The sequence below is a fragment of the Peromyscus californicus genome, unplaced genomic scaffold, assembly GCF_007827085.1.
Source record: "Peromyscus californicus insignis strain IS unplaced genomic scaffold, ASM782708v3 Scaffold_12__1_contigs__length_115047231, whole genome shotgun sequence".
NCBI classification, from domain to species: Eukaryota; Metazoa; Chordata; class Mammalia; order Rodentia; family Cricetidae; genus Peromyscus; species Peromyscus californicus.
In genome coordinates, this window is record NW_026294413.1 from 45,668,405 (window position 1) to 45,685,351 (window position 16,947).

At 44.2% G+C, this 16,947-nt stretch overlaps 1 protein-coding gene across 1 annotated transcript; it reads right to left on the reverse strand.

Annotated features, from left to right (window-relative positions):
• Positions 1 to 2,249: 2,249 nt before the first annotated feature.
• LOC128107875 (testis-specific serine/threonine-protein kinase 1-like) lies at positions 2,250 to 4,321 on the reverse strand. Its single transcript, XM_052734225.1, has one exon. It carries the CDS (start codon positions 3,802 to 3,804, stop codon positions 2,704 to 2,706), a length of 1,101 nt encoding a protein of 366 aa, XP_052590185.1. The 5' UTR covers positions 3,805 to 4,321; the 3' UTR covers positions 2,250 to 2,703.
• Between the last annotated feature and the right edge of the window lie 12,626 nt (positions 4,322 to 16,947).

Genomic DNA, 16,947 nt, shown 5'->3' on the forward strand with positions numbered 1-16,947 from the left:
TGAGACAGGGTTTCTCTGTGTAGTACTGGAACTTGCTCTATAGATCAGAGATCTACCTGTCCCTGCCTTCATGTGAAGAAAGCTAGTTCTGAGATTGAAGGTGTGTACTAACCACACTCAGCATTGTTCTGGTTTATTTTTTAAAATTTGTCTTATTATTGTCTCCTGAAGAGAGAGGGAAAGAAGACATAGGGGGGACAGGGATGGGGAGAATCTGAGAGGTGATGAGAGAGGGGAAACCATGATCAGAATATATTGTATGAAAAATTATTTTCAGCTAAAAAAATTCTTAATTTTTTTTTAAAAGAGCTTAGATTTCTGAAATGGAAAACATGGTGCTAAAGAACTTATTGCAGTCTCACACACAAACACACCAAGATGTCTTTGCGCATCCACGATCACTCTTGAGAAACATTGACCTCATAACAATTTAGCTTCCTCCGCCACTGAGTCTGGTCCCAAGACATCACTCTCACACCCTTAGTTCCTGATGGCTCTGAAGTGTGGGCCGTGGTTGCCCTGCACTGTTCTCACAGGCAACCTGGACTTCCCAGATGTGGGCCAGGCACTGTCCCCGTGTTTACTACTCTTTAGGTATTTGCTAGAAAGCCTCTAATATTTGTCATTTTTCTCGCTGCTGTGACAATGCACCCGACAAAAGAAACTTAAAGAGGGGGTACTTATTTTGGACCACAGTTTGAGGGCACGGTCTGTCCAGGTGGAGAAGTCATGGCAGCAGGTGCTTGAGGCAGCTGGTCACATGGTAACAGACATCATGCAGCAGAGAATGGTGAGTCCTGATGCTCAGCTCATTTTCTCTGTATTAGATCCAGGAGAATGGTACCATCCACAGTGAAGGTGGGCCTTCCTGTTGCAATTAACCTGATCTAGGTATTTCACACAGGAGTTCCCAGAGGCATTGTCTCCCAGACAATTCTAGAGCATATCAAATTGGCAATCAAAATTAACCATCTGATCTTCCAGCAAGACTTGATATAAGGGAACTATCAGTTTTCTGGATCTTCTGGTGGTGTTGGGAGAGGGAGGGCCAGCCTAAAAAAAAAAAAAAAAAAAAAAAAAAAAAAAAAAGTCCTGCCCCGCTCCTGCGGCCTAGAGTGCGCGCGAGTCGGGGGCGTCCCCCTGCAGCTGCCCAGCGTCGCCGCGGCCCAGCCGGATCCCTCGCCCGCCACCTCTCTGTCCCCGGCCGCGGCCTCACGCCCTCATCTGGGCCAGGTCCGGCCTCCCCGCGGGGTCACGCCACTGCCCCGGGGACGATGAACGGAGGATAAATGGTGCCCAAGGCAGACAGCGGTGCCTTCCTGCTGCTCTTCCTGCTGGTTCTCACGGTCACCGAGCCGCTGCGGCCAGGAGTCTTATGCTTACAGTGAGCTGCCAAGATGTGACCCAAGGATGCTGTGTTCAGAGGGAAAGCAAGAAGGCCTCTTTCTAGTGGAGGAGGCAGGACAGAAGGCTTCCAAGAGGAAGTGACATAACCTAGGCAAAATTCACAGAGGCGGGCTACAGAGCGTTGCTTGGTCCCAGGAGGCTTTGAAGAAGACTGAGTCCCTAGGCTGAGCCCAGGGACATTGGCATAGTCTTCAGAGGTGAATTGGCAAACCTCCCTGAGGTTGCCCAGAGTGAGGTGAAGAGAAAGGAGCCACAACCGCAAGGTGAGGACTGCTTGGGACATGGTGTCAGCAAGGCAAGCGGCACATGGCAGCCAGTGGTGCCAGATGCAGGCCACACCCATGTGGAATACCAGTAGCTGCCTCCCTTGCCTATAAGGTTCAGACATGCTGACAATTTTGCTTTGCCAAGGTCTGCTTCCAGCTCTGACTGAGGGCATCTCCTCTGGAACAGATTGAGATTGGAAGAGAATGGGATGCAGCCAAAGCTATACAGAGCTGTGGGACATTCTTGGGTTAACTAGTGGAGCCCCCTACTTCTGGGCTGAGAAATGGTGATGTGGAGCAACTAAAGGCATAGTTGAGAACTGGGTGCCAGCTGGACATGGAGGGACATATCCCTTGATGGGCAGAACTGAAAAACCAGCTGCAAAGCAATTTGGGGAGCCCAAAAGGTACTATGGGGGTCAACCTGCCTTCCGTAGTCTTCCCTCAGCCCCCTACAGGCAGGTTTGTGCAGCCAGAAGCCCTGGGGTAATGATGAAACACCTGCCTAGCCCCTGAGCTCCTGATGCAGTCGGTGCAAGCCCTCCGGTGCAAGCCCTCCGGTGCAAGAGAGGGCTCTGGTTTCCAGCCCTTCCTCTGCAGGCAGCCCTGTCCCTCTCTGCACTTCTCGGCTCCCCTCCAGAAGTTGTGTCTTCCTCACTTAGCTATCTTCCCTGGCCTCCGCCCCTCTTAAATCCTCCCAACCAGCCTCTGTCTGCTACTGCTAACTCAACCATGGCCTGAGGATACAGTCTGGGCTGGGGGCGTGGGAGTGAATTTCCTTATGAGGATTTGTGGTCTAATAGGAAGCCAAGGGGAGCCCAGGACCAGGGTCTGCACCAATATAGTGATTTATTGCTTCTCTAGCCATGTTGAGTTACCAAGTTCAAAGGGGGGAGAAGAAAGTGACGAAAATAGCAGCTCATCCGGGACTGTCTTCCTTCTCTCTCTCGTCCCTTGACTTCTAGACTCAGGCTTCAAGCCATGAGCTCTGCCTCATTCCCTGCTGGCCCCCTGGGCTGCAAGAGGCTCACTAGGTATGTGTCTCTGGAGGCTGTTGGGGGTGCCCTTCCTCTGTCTCCCTGTTCAGTTCACTGTTAAGGCCCAGGGTCTCTGACTGCTTGGCCACTTGCATAACATCTTCCTGGAGTTTTGTCTCAGGTTGGGCCTCGGGCCGTGCCTCTTCCCTAGGCTCCAACTTGGTGGCAGACTTCTTATCGGCACCAGTGGGTTCAGGGGTCCATGGGGGCTCAGTGGCCCGGGAGCATTCTCCCTCTTTGTTGATGGCTGCAGAGGACAGACCTCGTGCCTTGGGCTGCACCCAGCAGTGGCTGAGGATCTCATCAATGTGCAGCCGCCAGTTGACATCTGGCTGTAACATCCGGTAGATGAGGTCCTTGCACTCACCAGTCAGGTTCTTGGAGCGTGGAAAGTTGACGCGGTGCTCTTTCTGGATGCGTAGCATCTTTTTGATGTCGGAGTCGTCATAGGGCATGGAGCCACAGACCATGATGTAGAGGATCACACCCAGGCTCCAGATGTCATACACCTTGGGCTGGTAGGGGATGCCCTGCAGAACCTCGGGGGCCGCATAAGCTACTGACCCACAGAAGGTCTTGCTTAATGTCAGTCGACCACTATCATCCCGCAAACAATGCTTGGAGAAGCCGAAGTCAGACAGCTTGATGTTGAAGTCCTTGTCAAGCAGAAGGTTCTCGCACTTGAGGTCTCGGTGGACAACATCCAGATCATGGCAGTACTTGATGGCCGAGGCAAGCTGATGGAACTTCTTACGAGCATCATCCTCTTGCAGGGCTCCTCTGGTTTTGATGAATTCAAGGAGGTCACCCTGGACCCCAAGCTCCATGACAATGTAGACCTTGCCATCAGAGGTCTCAAAGATCTCATAAGTCTTGACAATAGAGGGGTGGTTTAGCATGGCCAGAATCTCAATCTCCCGAGGAAGGAATTTCTCCAGGAAGTCCGTGGGGGCTTTCTTGCGATCGATGATCTTGACCGCCACGTTGAACTTTAGGCGCTCAGAGTAAGCGGATTTGACTTTGGCATATGAGCCCTCTCCCAAGTTTATCCCCATGATGTAGCCTCGTCGCTTGAGGACGGCAGCGTCATCCATGGTGCCGGGAGTGCCCAGTGCCTCTGAGGCTGCCCTCTACATCCCTGCCAGACATGGGCCAGCAGCATCCTCATTTACACTGTGGACAGAGAGTCCTCTGAGCTGGCCAGGCCTGCTGTCCCTGCCTCCTAAGAGGCCAAGACTCTAGCATGGAACATTCAGCATTGTCTCTGGGGGGTGACTTAGTGGGTGAAGTCACAAAGGAGTAGTGCCCTGGGGGAAATGAGGCTATTACCTGAGCCACTTGGACTTGGAACCTAGAAGGTCTGCTGTAGTGGGTAACCATTCCAGCTTTGATCTGGAAGTTCCAACCCCCATTGAGACTTCGGCAACTGTCACACCTACAAGGCAGGGCCAAGGGAGGTGCCTGGAGACCCGAGATCTGGATCGGGGGGCGCTCACTCGGTTCTGGGACCCTGGATAGTGGAGGTGGACCAAGCAGAGCTCCAGAGAACACCGCTGGACTGTGATACACCTTCCCCAGACCCCGCGATCTACCTATCCCTTAATTTGTAAGTTACGCCATTAAATAAATCTCCTTTTATGGAAAAAAAAGAAAGTCCTGAAATTGATTCAAAAACTTCCTGCCTGTTATCCTTCAAATGTGAACATTGAGGAGGGTGCCAAAGCAATTATAAGTCACTTACGGGGTGATCGGCTTCATATTATAGTATCTGAACCAGGAAGAGACTACTTTTGACAAAAAGATAAATCATTTCAGCTTACATTGAAATCACTCTCCAGCTTTAGATGAGAGCCACACACATCCTTCTAACAAAAAGTCCTCTGTGACAGTCTCAATATTTCCAGAAAATAATGAGTAATTTATAATAATTGTATGATTTTTTTCCCAGGGAGATTTGAAGGATGTAACCCATTTAACCCTGAATCACACCTTCATTCCAATTTAAAATAATACCCAGCAACTCAGGAGCCATTCCCAACACCCCTAGCCAAGCATTTCAGAAAGACCTCTTATATGCTTCATCATCTGTGTCCGAATGTATACATGCTTTGTACATTTATTTAATATGTACTAATTAGTCTTGTGTTGTTTTTCAGGGTTTATGTGATGTTCAGCTATCTAGACAGGTGTAGAAAAATGTTCAAACTAAATCCAAATGATGATGACTATTGAGTCATCAGTGGAAGACAGAAATCCCCTTATTCTACATCGCATTTAAGTAATTTTCACAGGAGTAGGAAGTGTAACTTCTTCCAGCAGAGGAATACAATGATACAAAGTGATGTGACAGATGGCTATGCCATAACCCACCCTAATTATCACTCATTAGCATATCAGGTTGTATTTAACAGGCACAGAACACAAGGTGTGCCACAGAAGCAATGTCTCCATTAACCTCCGGCAGAAAAAAAAAGCATTGCTTCACCTTGGTGAGAAGATATGATAGAGAAGTTAGGTCAAAGGCTCAAGTTCAGCCATCCTATACTGAGGAGGCTACTGAAAAGAATGGGGCTCAGAAGGGTGCAGGTCATTGTGAGACATTAGAGACAGGAAGAACCCCAGGGATGGGAGAGGGCTTAGAAGGGGAGGAGAGGAAAAAAATGTTTCTATCTTTGTCCCTGAAGAAAAGTCATTCCCTAGGACTGAAGGGGAGACCTTTGGTTTACATGACATTTCTGTGTATACTCTATGTTATCTCTGTTGTAAAAAGTCTTTCTCTGTAGCTGAAAAGAAACCAGTGTGTGTGTGTGTGTGGGGGGGGGGGAGATAAGTGTACATTAGCTCCTGTTTTCCTGGGAAGATAAGATAATGTTTAAAGAAAACAGATTCAAGGAACCTTGAGCATGAGAACATACAGTATTTCTTTTTAGCACTGCTTTTCAGAATGGGGTTATAAAACCAACAAAACATTTTTCTTCTAGGACAGCAAGATCATCAGTTGAAAGGAAATGGCTTCTGCCACTTGATGATGTCCAAATCATCTAATTTCAGATCCTTCCTTGGAGGTTGACACCAATCTATCTGCAGGCCTGTAGGATACTCATTCATTCAGGCATCTGGGCATTTTTGGAGGGTGTGCCTGGGGCAGGGACTGGGTAGTAAAATACCCAGGATTTGTGTTGAATTTGGGAGAGAGACAAGTAAAAACAAATTTTCACACAGCTGGAGAAGAATGAACTAAACCTGGAAGGGCAGGAGGCACCCTGCCTTGGTTTGTGGGGATCAGGGTGGTCATGATATCAGAGGTACGATTTGAGGTTTGAGGACGGATTACCTAGAGAAAGTTCAGCCACAGGAGGCCATGGGATGTGTGGGGAGACATGTTGGGACTGCAGTCTTTTCAAATGCCCAGAGAGAATAGGCATCACGTATTTGATGAGGATTTGAGTTGGCTGAACATCTGGTGCTCTTCAAAGACTAAATTCTCTATCTATTCTTCCCTCTTCTTATGAATGGCACTTGCCATCTTCTTATTTGGAGGGAAACAACACATCTTCCCATTTTCCTTCTTTTTTTCTTTCTCCCCTTAAGTCCAATAATCCACCATCTTTCTTCTCAGGGCCTCACAAATGTCAGTCCTTTCCGCTAAGATTCCCCCCCCCATTCCTCTCATACATTGCTATGACAACCCCTATACTTACCCCACCTTTGCCTTGATGCCTGCAGCCAATAGTTTTCGTCATTGTTGGAGTGCCTTGTAGAGAACTGAATCTACCATGTTATTTCTCATCACTGACTACTTCCTGTTTACTCACAATCCTCAGGATCAGCAGTCCCTTCACCTCTGAGCATAAAGATCTGGTGACTTAACTTCTGTCCAACTTTACAGACATCCTGTGTGTGTGTGTGTGTGTGTGTGTGTGTGTGTGTGTGTGTGTGTGTGTGTGTGTCTGTGTCTGTGTCCCTATGTGTGTGTGTTGCATGTATGTGTGTGCACATATATATGTGGGTACATGCATATCTCTGGAGGCTGAAGGTCATTGCTGAGTGTCTTCCTCTATTGCTTTCCACCTTATTTCTTACTTTGAGACAGGATATCTCACTGAACCTGGAACTTACCGCTTTGACTGGACTGGCTCTCTAGTAAGCTCCTGATATCTGCCTGTTCCCCTTCCCTCAGCACCAGGGTTACAGATGGTTGTGTGCACAGGTCCTGGACGTCCAAACTCAGATCCTCACCCTTACACAACAAGCACTTTACCTGAGGAGCCACGTCCCCAGCTCCAGGAACGCCTCTTTCCATCTACTCCTTAATAAAGGTTCTAAGCTTCCCCACTCTGTGGACTGCATTCACTTACCTTCCCCAACTCGGAAGCTCTAGGGTGTGTGTGTGTGTGTGTGTGTGTGTGTGTGTGTGTGTGTGTGTGTGTGTGTTGTGTGTTCTTTCCCAATGTCCACCTATACTTCCTGTCCAGTTAATTCTTTCCAGGCTAAAATTCTCAGTGGTGACATCACAATCTCTAAAAAGCCTCCTTCAAAAACTGCATTCCAGCCAAGGTGGGAAACCCTAAGGGCTCTAGCCATGCTATACCAACCTCTTCCCCAGCACTGGTCACAGCATTTTTATAGTAATATAAAATGTTATATAGATGGGGCTCAGACTCTCCTTCCATAAAATTATAGTTTTAAAGGAAACTGTATCATTTACATACAGAACTCCTTTGTATCCTTCATCAGGCTCAGAGCACTAGAATTAACAATTTCATCACATATTAACCTGAACTTCATACAGTGTCCTCAGGTACACATTGACACTAGCTCTCTTTCTTGCTCCTCAAGACATTCAGGATATTATCTGCAATGTAAGTGCTTGTGCCGGGTCAGGGACTTCGTTCACTTCAGCCTTGATACACAACAGGTGCCCAGATGATTGTGTATTTGTTGCATGAATGAGTGAATGAGTTTGGTGTCATTTTTTAAAAAAGATTTATTTATTACATAGACAATATTCTGCCTGCATGTATCCCTGCAGGCCAGATGAGGGCATCAGGTCTCATTATAGATGGTTGTAAGCCACTATGTGGTTGCTGGGCATTGAACTCAGGACCTCTGGAAGAGCAACCAGTGCTCTTAACCCCTGAGCCATCTCTCCAGCCTCTGGTGTCATGTTTTTATTCTGGCATTGGCCCAGTATTTCTTCACCAGGATAAATTATTTTCTTTTTTTCAATTTCTTTGATATGAAAATTTCCAGTATGTAGTCATTGGCTATTTGACATTGAACAAATTATTAGGACTCTCTCTCTGGCTCAGTTTCCCCTTCTGTAAAATGATGGGCTTAAAGGAAACCACCTCATTAAATTTTCATGGGTGTTAAATGAGTTTATCTATATTCAGTGTTTAAACTGTCAAGTGTGTGGTAAATGCCCAGTATATGAGTTCCTCTTCCTCCTCTTCCTCTTTATGATTATCATAAAAGTACTTCCATTTAAGTTTTATATATGTCACCCATTTAAAACAATCCTTTAATCCCTTTTTTTCCTCCCACAAAGTCTTCAAGAAGTAATTGTTTAACTAATTTAGGGTCTATAGGGCTGATCATGCTTAGTTCTTAGCATAATGCTAGATGGCTATTGGGTGCCAGACTAGAATGGTTCTTTGAGCTTTTTTGTTTATTTTTTTTAAAGAATTCTTATGCTTGGGTCATCTTTTTCAGATTCCCAGCACTGCTTTGTGGTATTCAACAGAAACAGGTTTTGGTGAAATATTCTTAGCTTGTCTATCCTCCATTTCAGTTTGAATAACATTTATGAGCAGAATAGCAATGGCATTCTATTTTTTTTTTGTACATAGTATCCATCTATTTGCTTTTTGAAACTGACACCTAAGACAGATACACTTCATCTCAGATTTAGAAAGGAACTTCCAAGGTGGTGAGAGGTCCTCATGCACTCTAAGAAGTACATGAGCACATGATTATTATGATACTTTCAGGGAGCTGCTAAAAAACCATGTTAGGTCTTGGAGAGATGGCTCGGTGGCTAAGAGTACTTGCTGTATAAGCATGATGACTCAAGTTCAAACCCCCAGCACCCACATAAAAGGCTGGGCATAGAACAACACATACCCGGTACCTCAGGATTGTGGGAGCAGAAACCGGAGAATTTCTGGCTCCCAGCAGAACTCCAGGTTCAGTGGAAGACTGTCTCAAAGAAAGTAAATGGAGAGTGATAGGTCAGGACACCTGATATCCTCCTATGGCCTTTGCATGTGAGAAACAAAGATATCCACCTGCACACTCACATGCACATACAACACACACACACACACACACACACACACACACACACACACACACACACACACACACATTTTTTTTTAAAAATAAGGCCAGTCTGAATGTTCTATGACAGGTAAGTTGAAAGGTACAGCTTCTACCTCATGATGGCTTGCATTGCCATAGACAATAAACATTTTTATGCCATGCAAATTAACTAATGATAAAAAAAGATCTCATTGCGTCTGTGATGAGGCTTGTGGGGACCAAGCTTGTGAACCAAAGTTCAACAGGTATGTCTGTGTAGATGTGTGGTTTGAGCATCGTCCAAAAGATGGCACTGTTTGTATTTCTACCAAGTTTAATTGCCAACTCTATACTATCTGGGTACATTAATGAAGTAAATTAGGATGGAGCAGAGATATCATCCTCCACACAAATCAAACTTCCACTTTATTATAGGCCTTTTCAAACTCTTCATCTTGTTCCCCGGCAAATGAATATGCCCAAGCCGTTAACAGCAATAACTGCGCTGTCAGCAAAACTTTCACTCACCAAATACTTATTTCTTCTATTTTAAAAGAGATTGTGAAATCCACTTTAAAAATCATTACAGATGTTCTGCAAAAGATGGGTAATTGAGACATATTTAACTTTTCAATCTTGAAAAACTAGATTTTCAAATGTACTTGATAATCTTTTAAATATGACTACATCAGGAAATTCACATGGACAGCTGCAGGTCACTGGCTATTTCAGAGACAGTCCTTTGAACTTGCTTATAAAGCGAAGATGAAAGCTACAAAATAACTTGGTTAGGACGAATAGGAATTAGCGCTGAGGGTGGTATATAATCCTGAGATAGAGTGCGGGTACTTCTGCACAGGAGTGGGACATAGTGAGGGTGACTTTCTGGAGTCTTCTGGCATTGTAGTCCTCATTTATACTGTTGACTGCCCAGCATGGCTTCAGATAATCACCTTCCTCATGCTAAGTCACTTCCATTCACTATTGATTGATTGATACAAGTAAACGGCAAATCTAAATTCAATGAATCAAAGAAATGCAGGTGTTCCAGAACTTCTGTATTCTGGAATGACGGGGAGCCAAACGTCCAGATGCTGAGGATGGTTGTCTACATTCAGGGCTTGTCCTGAGTTTAGGGGAAGAACACATGGTTCAATGTGAGGATACAGAAGATTCCTGATATAGACCTTTCTCTAATGGTAAGAACCATCGTGAGGAATTGACACGGAATATACCTTAGTGCACACACACAATGTGTGGGGATGATTGCTACTTCCAGTCTCATGGTCACTTACAGTTTCCTCTAGATCAGAGCTTTATAGATGAGGAAACGTTTCTCTTTGGTGCAGAAATGCTCAGGGAACTAGTCGTTTGGATACTGGTGGAAAACAGTGCTGAGATGTGTTCGTTACTGGAGGAAGGATTTGAAATGTGCTGTTTGTCTAGCAGTGTTGGGGAGCAGGAAGGGAACCAATTGTCAAGGGCCATGCAGCAAATAGCTTCTAAAAAACCAGTAGGGATAGCGCTTATGCATGCTTAATAGCCACTAATATTTTATGAGAGAAAATGTCAGAAAATGTGATTGTGTCTCTGTGTTCTTCCCACTGTGCTCCCTTTGCCTTCCATCCTATCTATAACTATGACATTCTCTCGGTGGCTGAGGTACAGTTAGTAACATGCTCTGGAGTTACCTGGTTGTATTTTAGAGTTTCTGAAGATGCAAGCAGAGAGAAACAAAGGTAGGTGTCGTCCTTGTTCAGCTCACGTGTAGGCAGCTACATGGGTGAGACTTTAAGGGTGAAGCTTCTGACATACCCAGGAGATACGATCTTGTGATGGGGGTGTTTGGAGGGAGCATACAAGCACCTCAACCCTACACAAAGAACTGCAAGAAACTAAGGAATGCTGAGAGCAGGGAAAATAGTCCTCCTCCATGAAGAGCACACCAGTTGGTTATCCAACACCAAATGGTCAGCCCTGAAAATGTACGTACAAGCAACATTATACAGACTGAGCAGGATGTATTTGTATTTATTTTAGATATGCATGTAGTAACAATTAATTTTTTTAAAAAGAGGCCATGAATTTGAAAGAAGAGAGCATAGAGGACAGCAAGGAAGAGTATATAGGACATTTTGGCAGGAGGAAAGAGAAGGGAGAAATGTTGTAATTATATTAAAATCTCAGAAATAAAAGTAAAAGAAACAAAGATAGGATTTGACACAGGGAGATTCCTTAAATGCAGAAGCATCAATAAAAATCGCCTAGAATGTTCTTTGTGGAGACAATACGGCCCTAGGTACAGGCACACTCAGCTTAGGCTGTAGAAGGTTACAATGTGAGAGCCTGTTTGCGGAATGGGTACCTGTTCTGATCAGCTGCCCTGCCTCAGACTGCCTGTGGGTTAGCGTTTGTGTTCTCTCTCCCAGAAGTCTAGGCTATGACATTCAATAATAGCACTTAAATGACTTAAAGAAAAAGACCTGCCACTATGGACATCCATCAGTCCCTCAGCATGAAATGAGTGTTCCATGTGGGTATATTTCCTCCACCCATGACACATGAAACTCTTCAGGATCCCAATCCCTGCAGTTACATAATGAAGGGGCGGGAGGCAAAAGTGATGCTTAGTGTGACCTAAGCAACTAAGATTAGGAAAATCAGCTTATGATTTCCTGTCATGCCCTGCCAACACAGTCAAGCTTCAAACCTGTCTTTACATTCATTAGCACCTCATGTAATTAGCCAAGGGGAAGACTGTCCTCTGAGAGGCTCTGGAAAGTTCATCTATTTGTCTTTAGAATTTGACTCCTCCTTCCTGTCACCCAAGAGGCCTCATTCTGTACTGATCTCCTCTCAAGTTTAATAAACTCATTAATGATGATGATTTTGTGCAGCCTCCATGAACAAACAGCACACTATATCAAGTCCTGTGGTGATATATTGTGTACCCCAATAAAGCTTACCTGGGGATCACAGGACAGAGCCAGCCACTAAATTAGACATAGAGGTCAGGCAGTGGTGGCACACACCTTTAATCCTATCACTCAGGAGGCAGAGATCCGTGTGGATCTCTGTGAGTTCTGGGCTACATGAGAAAAACAGAACCAGGTAGTGGTGACATACACCTTTAATCCCAGGAAGTAATATGGTAGGACACAGAAAGTATATAAGGTGTGAGGAAACAGGAACTCGCTTTCTTGAGGCTGAGGATTTCATAGAGGTAAGCTAGTGGCTGGCTGTTCTGCTTCTCTGATCTTTCAGCTTTCACCCCAATATCTGGCTCTGGGTTTTCTATTAATAAGACCATTTAGCAATTCATGTTACATCATCCTATGTCTGAGAAGCAGTTTCTGGTCCTTTCATAGGCAAGGAGATGGAGGCTGGAAGCCCGGCTAACAGTATCCAGAAGAAACCTGGGATTCAGAAACAAGCCTTTCCCAAACCCAACCCTTTGATCAACTTTTCACATCTTGCTCAACCTGCTTGCATTCTAAGAATTGCTTTCTTCAGTCTATTTTAAGTCTGAAGGTTAGTTCCACCAAAGTCTACCAAACTATTAGAATGGAGATTGTGAAATCCTTTGAGACCATGAGTACTGACAGACCAGGGCTCTCTTTCCATGTGGGCTGTCGAAAACTGGCAGCAAGAACTGGCAGCAAGGTTGTGGGAGGAGGTGCCCTCTGATCACAACTTCCTACCTTTTCAGGTTGACAGTTGACTTCCTGTTTCAGGTTGTTGTGCAATTTTCCTGGAAGATAAACACAGATGTCCATTTACCAAAGATAAAGTATTGATGGCTACCAAAAGACACATCCTACTCATGACTGGGTTGGTGGACCAATGAGTTTATTGTGGTTAGCCATAGGAGTATATTTATGATAGTTAATATTAATTGTCAGTCTGACAGAATAGAACCACCTGGGAGACAAGCCATTAGTGGGCTATATTTGCAGGGAATCATCTTGATCATGTTGAGTGATGTAGGAAGACCCGTCTTGCCTGTGGACAGGGCTGTTCCCTAGGCAGGGGATCCTGGACTGTCTAAAGTGGAGACAGTGTGCTGAGCACCAGCATGCATTCTCCCTTCTCTGTTTCCTGACTGTGGATGTGATGTGAGCAGCGGCTTCAAGCTCCTGCTGGCTTGACTTCCCTGCTATGACTGATGGTACCTTGAACTATAAGCAAAAACAAATGCCTCGCCCTTAAGTTGTTGTTTTTTTTTGGTCAGAATATTTTATTACAGCAACAAGACAAGAAACTAAGGATGAGAGATAATTTGCAGGTGCATGTGTGATGCTGACAGCTGCATCACTAAAAATCCCATCCCAGCATCACTGGAGCTCTCTGCAAAACGTTCAGGCATCACGACAAGGACGCTTCCCCCTCTCAGTGATGGTTTACGGACTCCACAGTGTGTATGTGGGGGTAAGGGATGGAGTGGGGAGGTAGGCCAGGGTGGAAGGAGCTTTGTGAGTCCTGTAACTTTCCTGTGAGTTTCATGAGCTTCTCCCTTGCATTCACAGGGAATGGTCCAATCTGGGGAAAACAGCTACACAGTACACCATATAAGATATTTGGAAGTGGCCACCATCCCATCACCATAACAACCAACACAAAGTGAGACAAACTGAGGAGTCAGCAATTCTTAACTTCATGTCAGGCAGCTGCCCACCACTATAACAAAGTACACAGATAATTAGCCTAATAAAGGAACACATTTAGTTTGCCTTTTTCAGAGGATTCAGTCTATGGCCCTTGGTGCTATTGCTCTTGGCTTGTGGTGGCAGATGATACAATGGATGGAGCATGCGGTAGAGGAGGCCTGCTCATCTTTCCACTGCTGTACAAGGAAAGAGATACAGGAAGGCTTGGGATGTCAACATCTCTGTCAAGAGCATGTCTCCAATGACTTAATTTCTTTCCACCAAGGTCCTACCTTCTCCTACTTGTATAACAAACTGCGGACTAAGCCTTTAACACATGGGACTTTGGGGCACACTCAAATCCGAACTGCATCAATTCCCAAATGGAGTGATGGCTCAATTCTGAGATGTCCAACTTACCAGGGACTACACCGAGGAGCAAAAGGGAGTCTATGCTGGGGTGAGGGACTTCTGATCTGTAGTTGACAAAGCTGGGAGTCAAGAACTCTGTAGGAGCCTGTCATGGGTGACCTCTAGGAGCTCAATCTAGTACTTATAGTCACCATCAGAAAAACATACATGTGTACTCCAAGCAGGAAGAAAGGAAAAGAAACTGTCTGGACATAGGTGGGAACATTCTGTTTTTGAGAAGGCTTATTCCCAGCAGAGATTATTGAACCAAACCTACCATGTTGGAGTTTTATCAGAATCTTAACTGTCCTGGAGGAAGAGGCACAACACCCAATTCCAGTGCATATAGCCATCCTGTTACACTTTGAGAGCTTGGGCTGTTGAAGGACACTTGGGGATAACATACAGGCCCAGGCCCAGGAAAAGATTAAACCATCATTTTGTGACTGCAGAAGGCTTCACTTGCCCTCCCCATACAGCACTGCCAAGTCTGTTCTTAGCAGATTGTTTATCAATTTCCTATGTCTGGCTATCAAGAAATAGAATAGAAGATGCACTTAAAGGAAAAACTCAGTTTGAAGAGAGAGGCCAATACTCAGAATGGGATTCAGATATGCCAAGGATGATGGGATTAACATACTAAGAATTTCAAATAAATATAATTGATATGTAGGGTTTTAGTGCATTGATAGTATTTGAGAAATGAAGGTTGTTGTAAACTGATGGATTAAAAGGCAAACAGCATAAAGGACAAAAATAAGGTGACAACTACTGCATGATCCACAAACATGAGTCTCTAGTAGAACTCAAGAGAGGAATGATGGTTGCCAGGGGCAGGAAGAGGAGAGAAATGGGAAATTATCAATCAATAAATCAATCAATGAACATGAAGCTTCAGTTAAGGATGAAGATGTTTTAGAGATATGCTGAACAGCATTTACCTATATTGGTAGTAACATGTGCACATTTAAAAAATCATTGAGGGCAGTTCTTAAGTTCTCAGTTGAATTGTTCTTGCTGCTTGTCAAATCAGCAAGACTAAGGACAATGACAAATTGTAACAGAAATGATGAATGTCTTCAGTGGAGTTATTAGTAGACTAGACACAGCTGGATAAGAAATATCTTGGCTTGGAGATAAATTATTAGAAGCCCCTAAAACTGAAAGTTGAAGACCAGACTATCAAAGAACCATGAGACAGCTACAAATGACTCCACTTCATGGGAATATAAGAGCAGAAGACAGGCAAAAAAACAAAACAAAGCAAAACAAAACAAAAAACAGCAAAGAATACCTGAAACGATAATGTAAGACATCAAACCAAGGAGGGAAAAAAGACTCACACATGTACATAACATGTTTATATTCAAACTACAAAAATTTGAGGTAAAATAAACCCTGAAAGAAACCAAGAGGCTGGAGGGAAGCCATTTCACTAACAGAAAAGCAAGAATAACACCCGATTTCTCAGAGGTCATGCAAGCAAGAGAGAAGAGTGAAGTATTTATAGTGTTGAGAGAGAAAAAATAAAATGCACCCTGGAGTTCTTACTCCATGAAATTATCCATCTCATGAGGTGAAGAAATAAAGACTTTCTAAGACAAACGAAAATGCAAGCAATTTGATGCTACTAGACCTGCCTTGGCAGATATGCTAAAGCAGTCCTTCAGAGAGAAGGGGAAGGATAAAGATCAGAAACAGATTTATATGTATATATAGAGAGAGCACACGGCATGTTTTCACACTTCCCCAGGCTTAGGAAACTGTAGAGTCACAATCTGAGCGCTCGGAATGAACTCTGGAGAACCGTTTCCAGTATGATGAGCATAACCTTGCCTGCTCCTCACTTGGTCCCCTTAATGCTGATGCCCCTAATCTCTGAGGTTTGTGTTGTCTCTAGTAAACACACTCACTCATTAGTAAATATGTAATAATACTGCACATATGAGGTTTAAGTTAGATTGTGGTAAAAAGAAATCCCTGGCTTCTGAATCCCACTGGATACTCAGTAAGTCACAGTGAGCATCTATGTGCTTGGTAGCATTGTGTTCCCTCTGCCTGTCAGGCTGCCTTAACCCCAGTTGACTTGTGTGCATCCTTTAGCAGGATGACTGTACTCTTCTTAATATATATATATATATATATATATATATATATATATATATATATATATATATATATACACACACACTATATATATATATATATATATATATATATATATATATATATATATATATATAGTGTGTGTGTGTGTGTGTGTGTGTGTAAAATTTGGTTTTATGTAACCCAAACTGGCTTTGAATTCAGTATGAACCAGAGGATGGTCTTGAACTCATCCTGCCTCTACTTCCTATGAGTTAGGACCACAGGTCTCTGCCATCCTACCCGGCTAACTCGTGTCTTATCTCCAAGACACTGATGACATTTTTCACATTAAAAAATACTGTTTATAGATAATTTACTAAAATAAATTCGAAACCACCACAGGATCCAGCAACTCCATTTTTGAGACTATACCCCAAAATAACAGAAAGCAAGAGTTTGTGAATCCATGTTCATGACATCATTGTTTACAATAGCCAAAAGGTAGAATAACCAAAATGTCCGCCATGCTGAATAGATGCATACAATGTGGAGTCTAACTACAACAGAGTATCATTCAGCTTCCAACAGGGATATAGTTTTACTGTGTGGCACGATGTGATGGTTGCATATGAAATGTGCCCCTAAAAGGCTAGTGACTCCATTTGGAGGAGATTGGATCATGAGGGTGTTAACCCTCTCAGTGGATTAGCTTGTTGATGAGCTCATAGCTAAATGGGTTATTAGGATGTGGGGCCTGGCTGGAGGAGGTAGGTCCCAGGAGTGTCCTTG

Coding starts and splice junctions, on each gene's coding strand:
- LOC128107875 (XM_052734225.1), bottom strand. CDS start 3,804: ATGGATGACGCTGCCGTCCTCAAGCGACGAGGCTACATCATGGGGATA.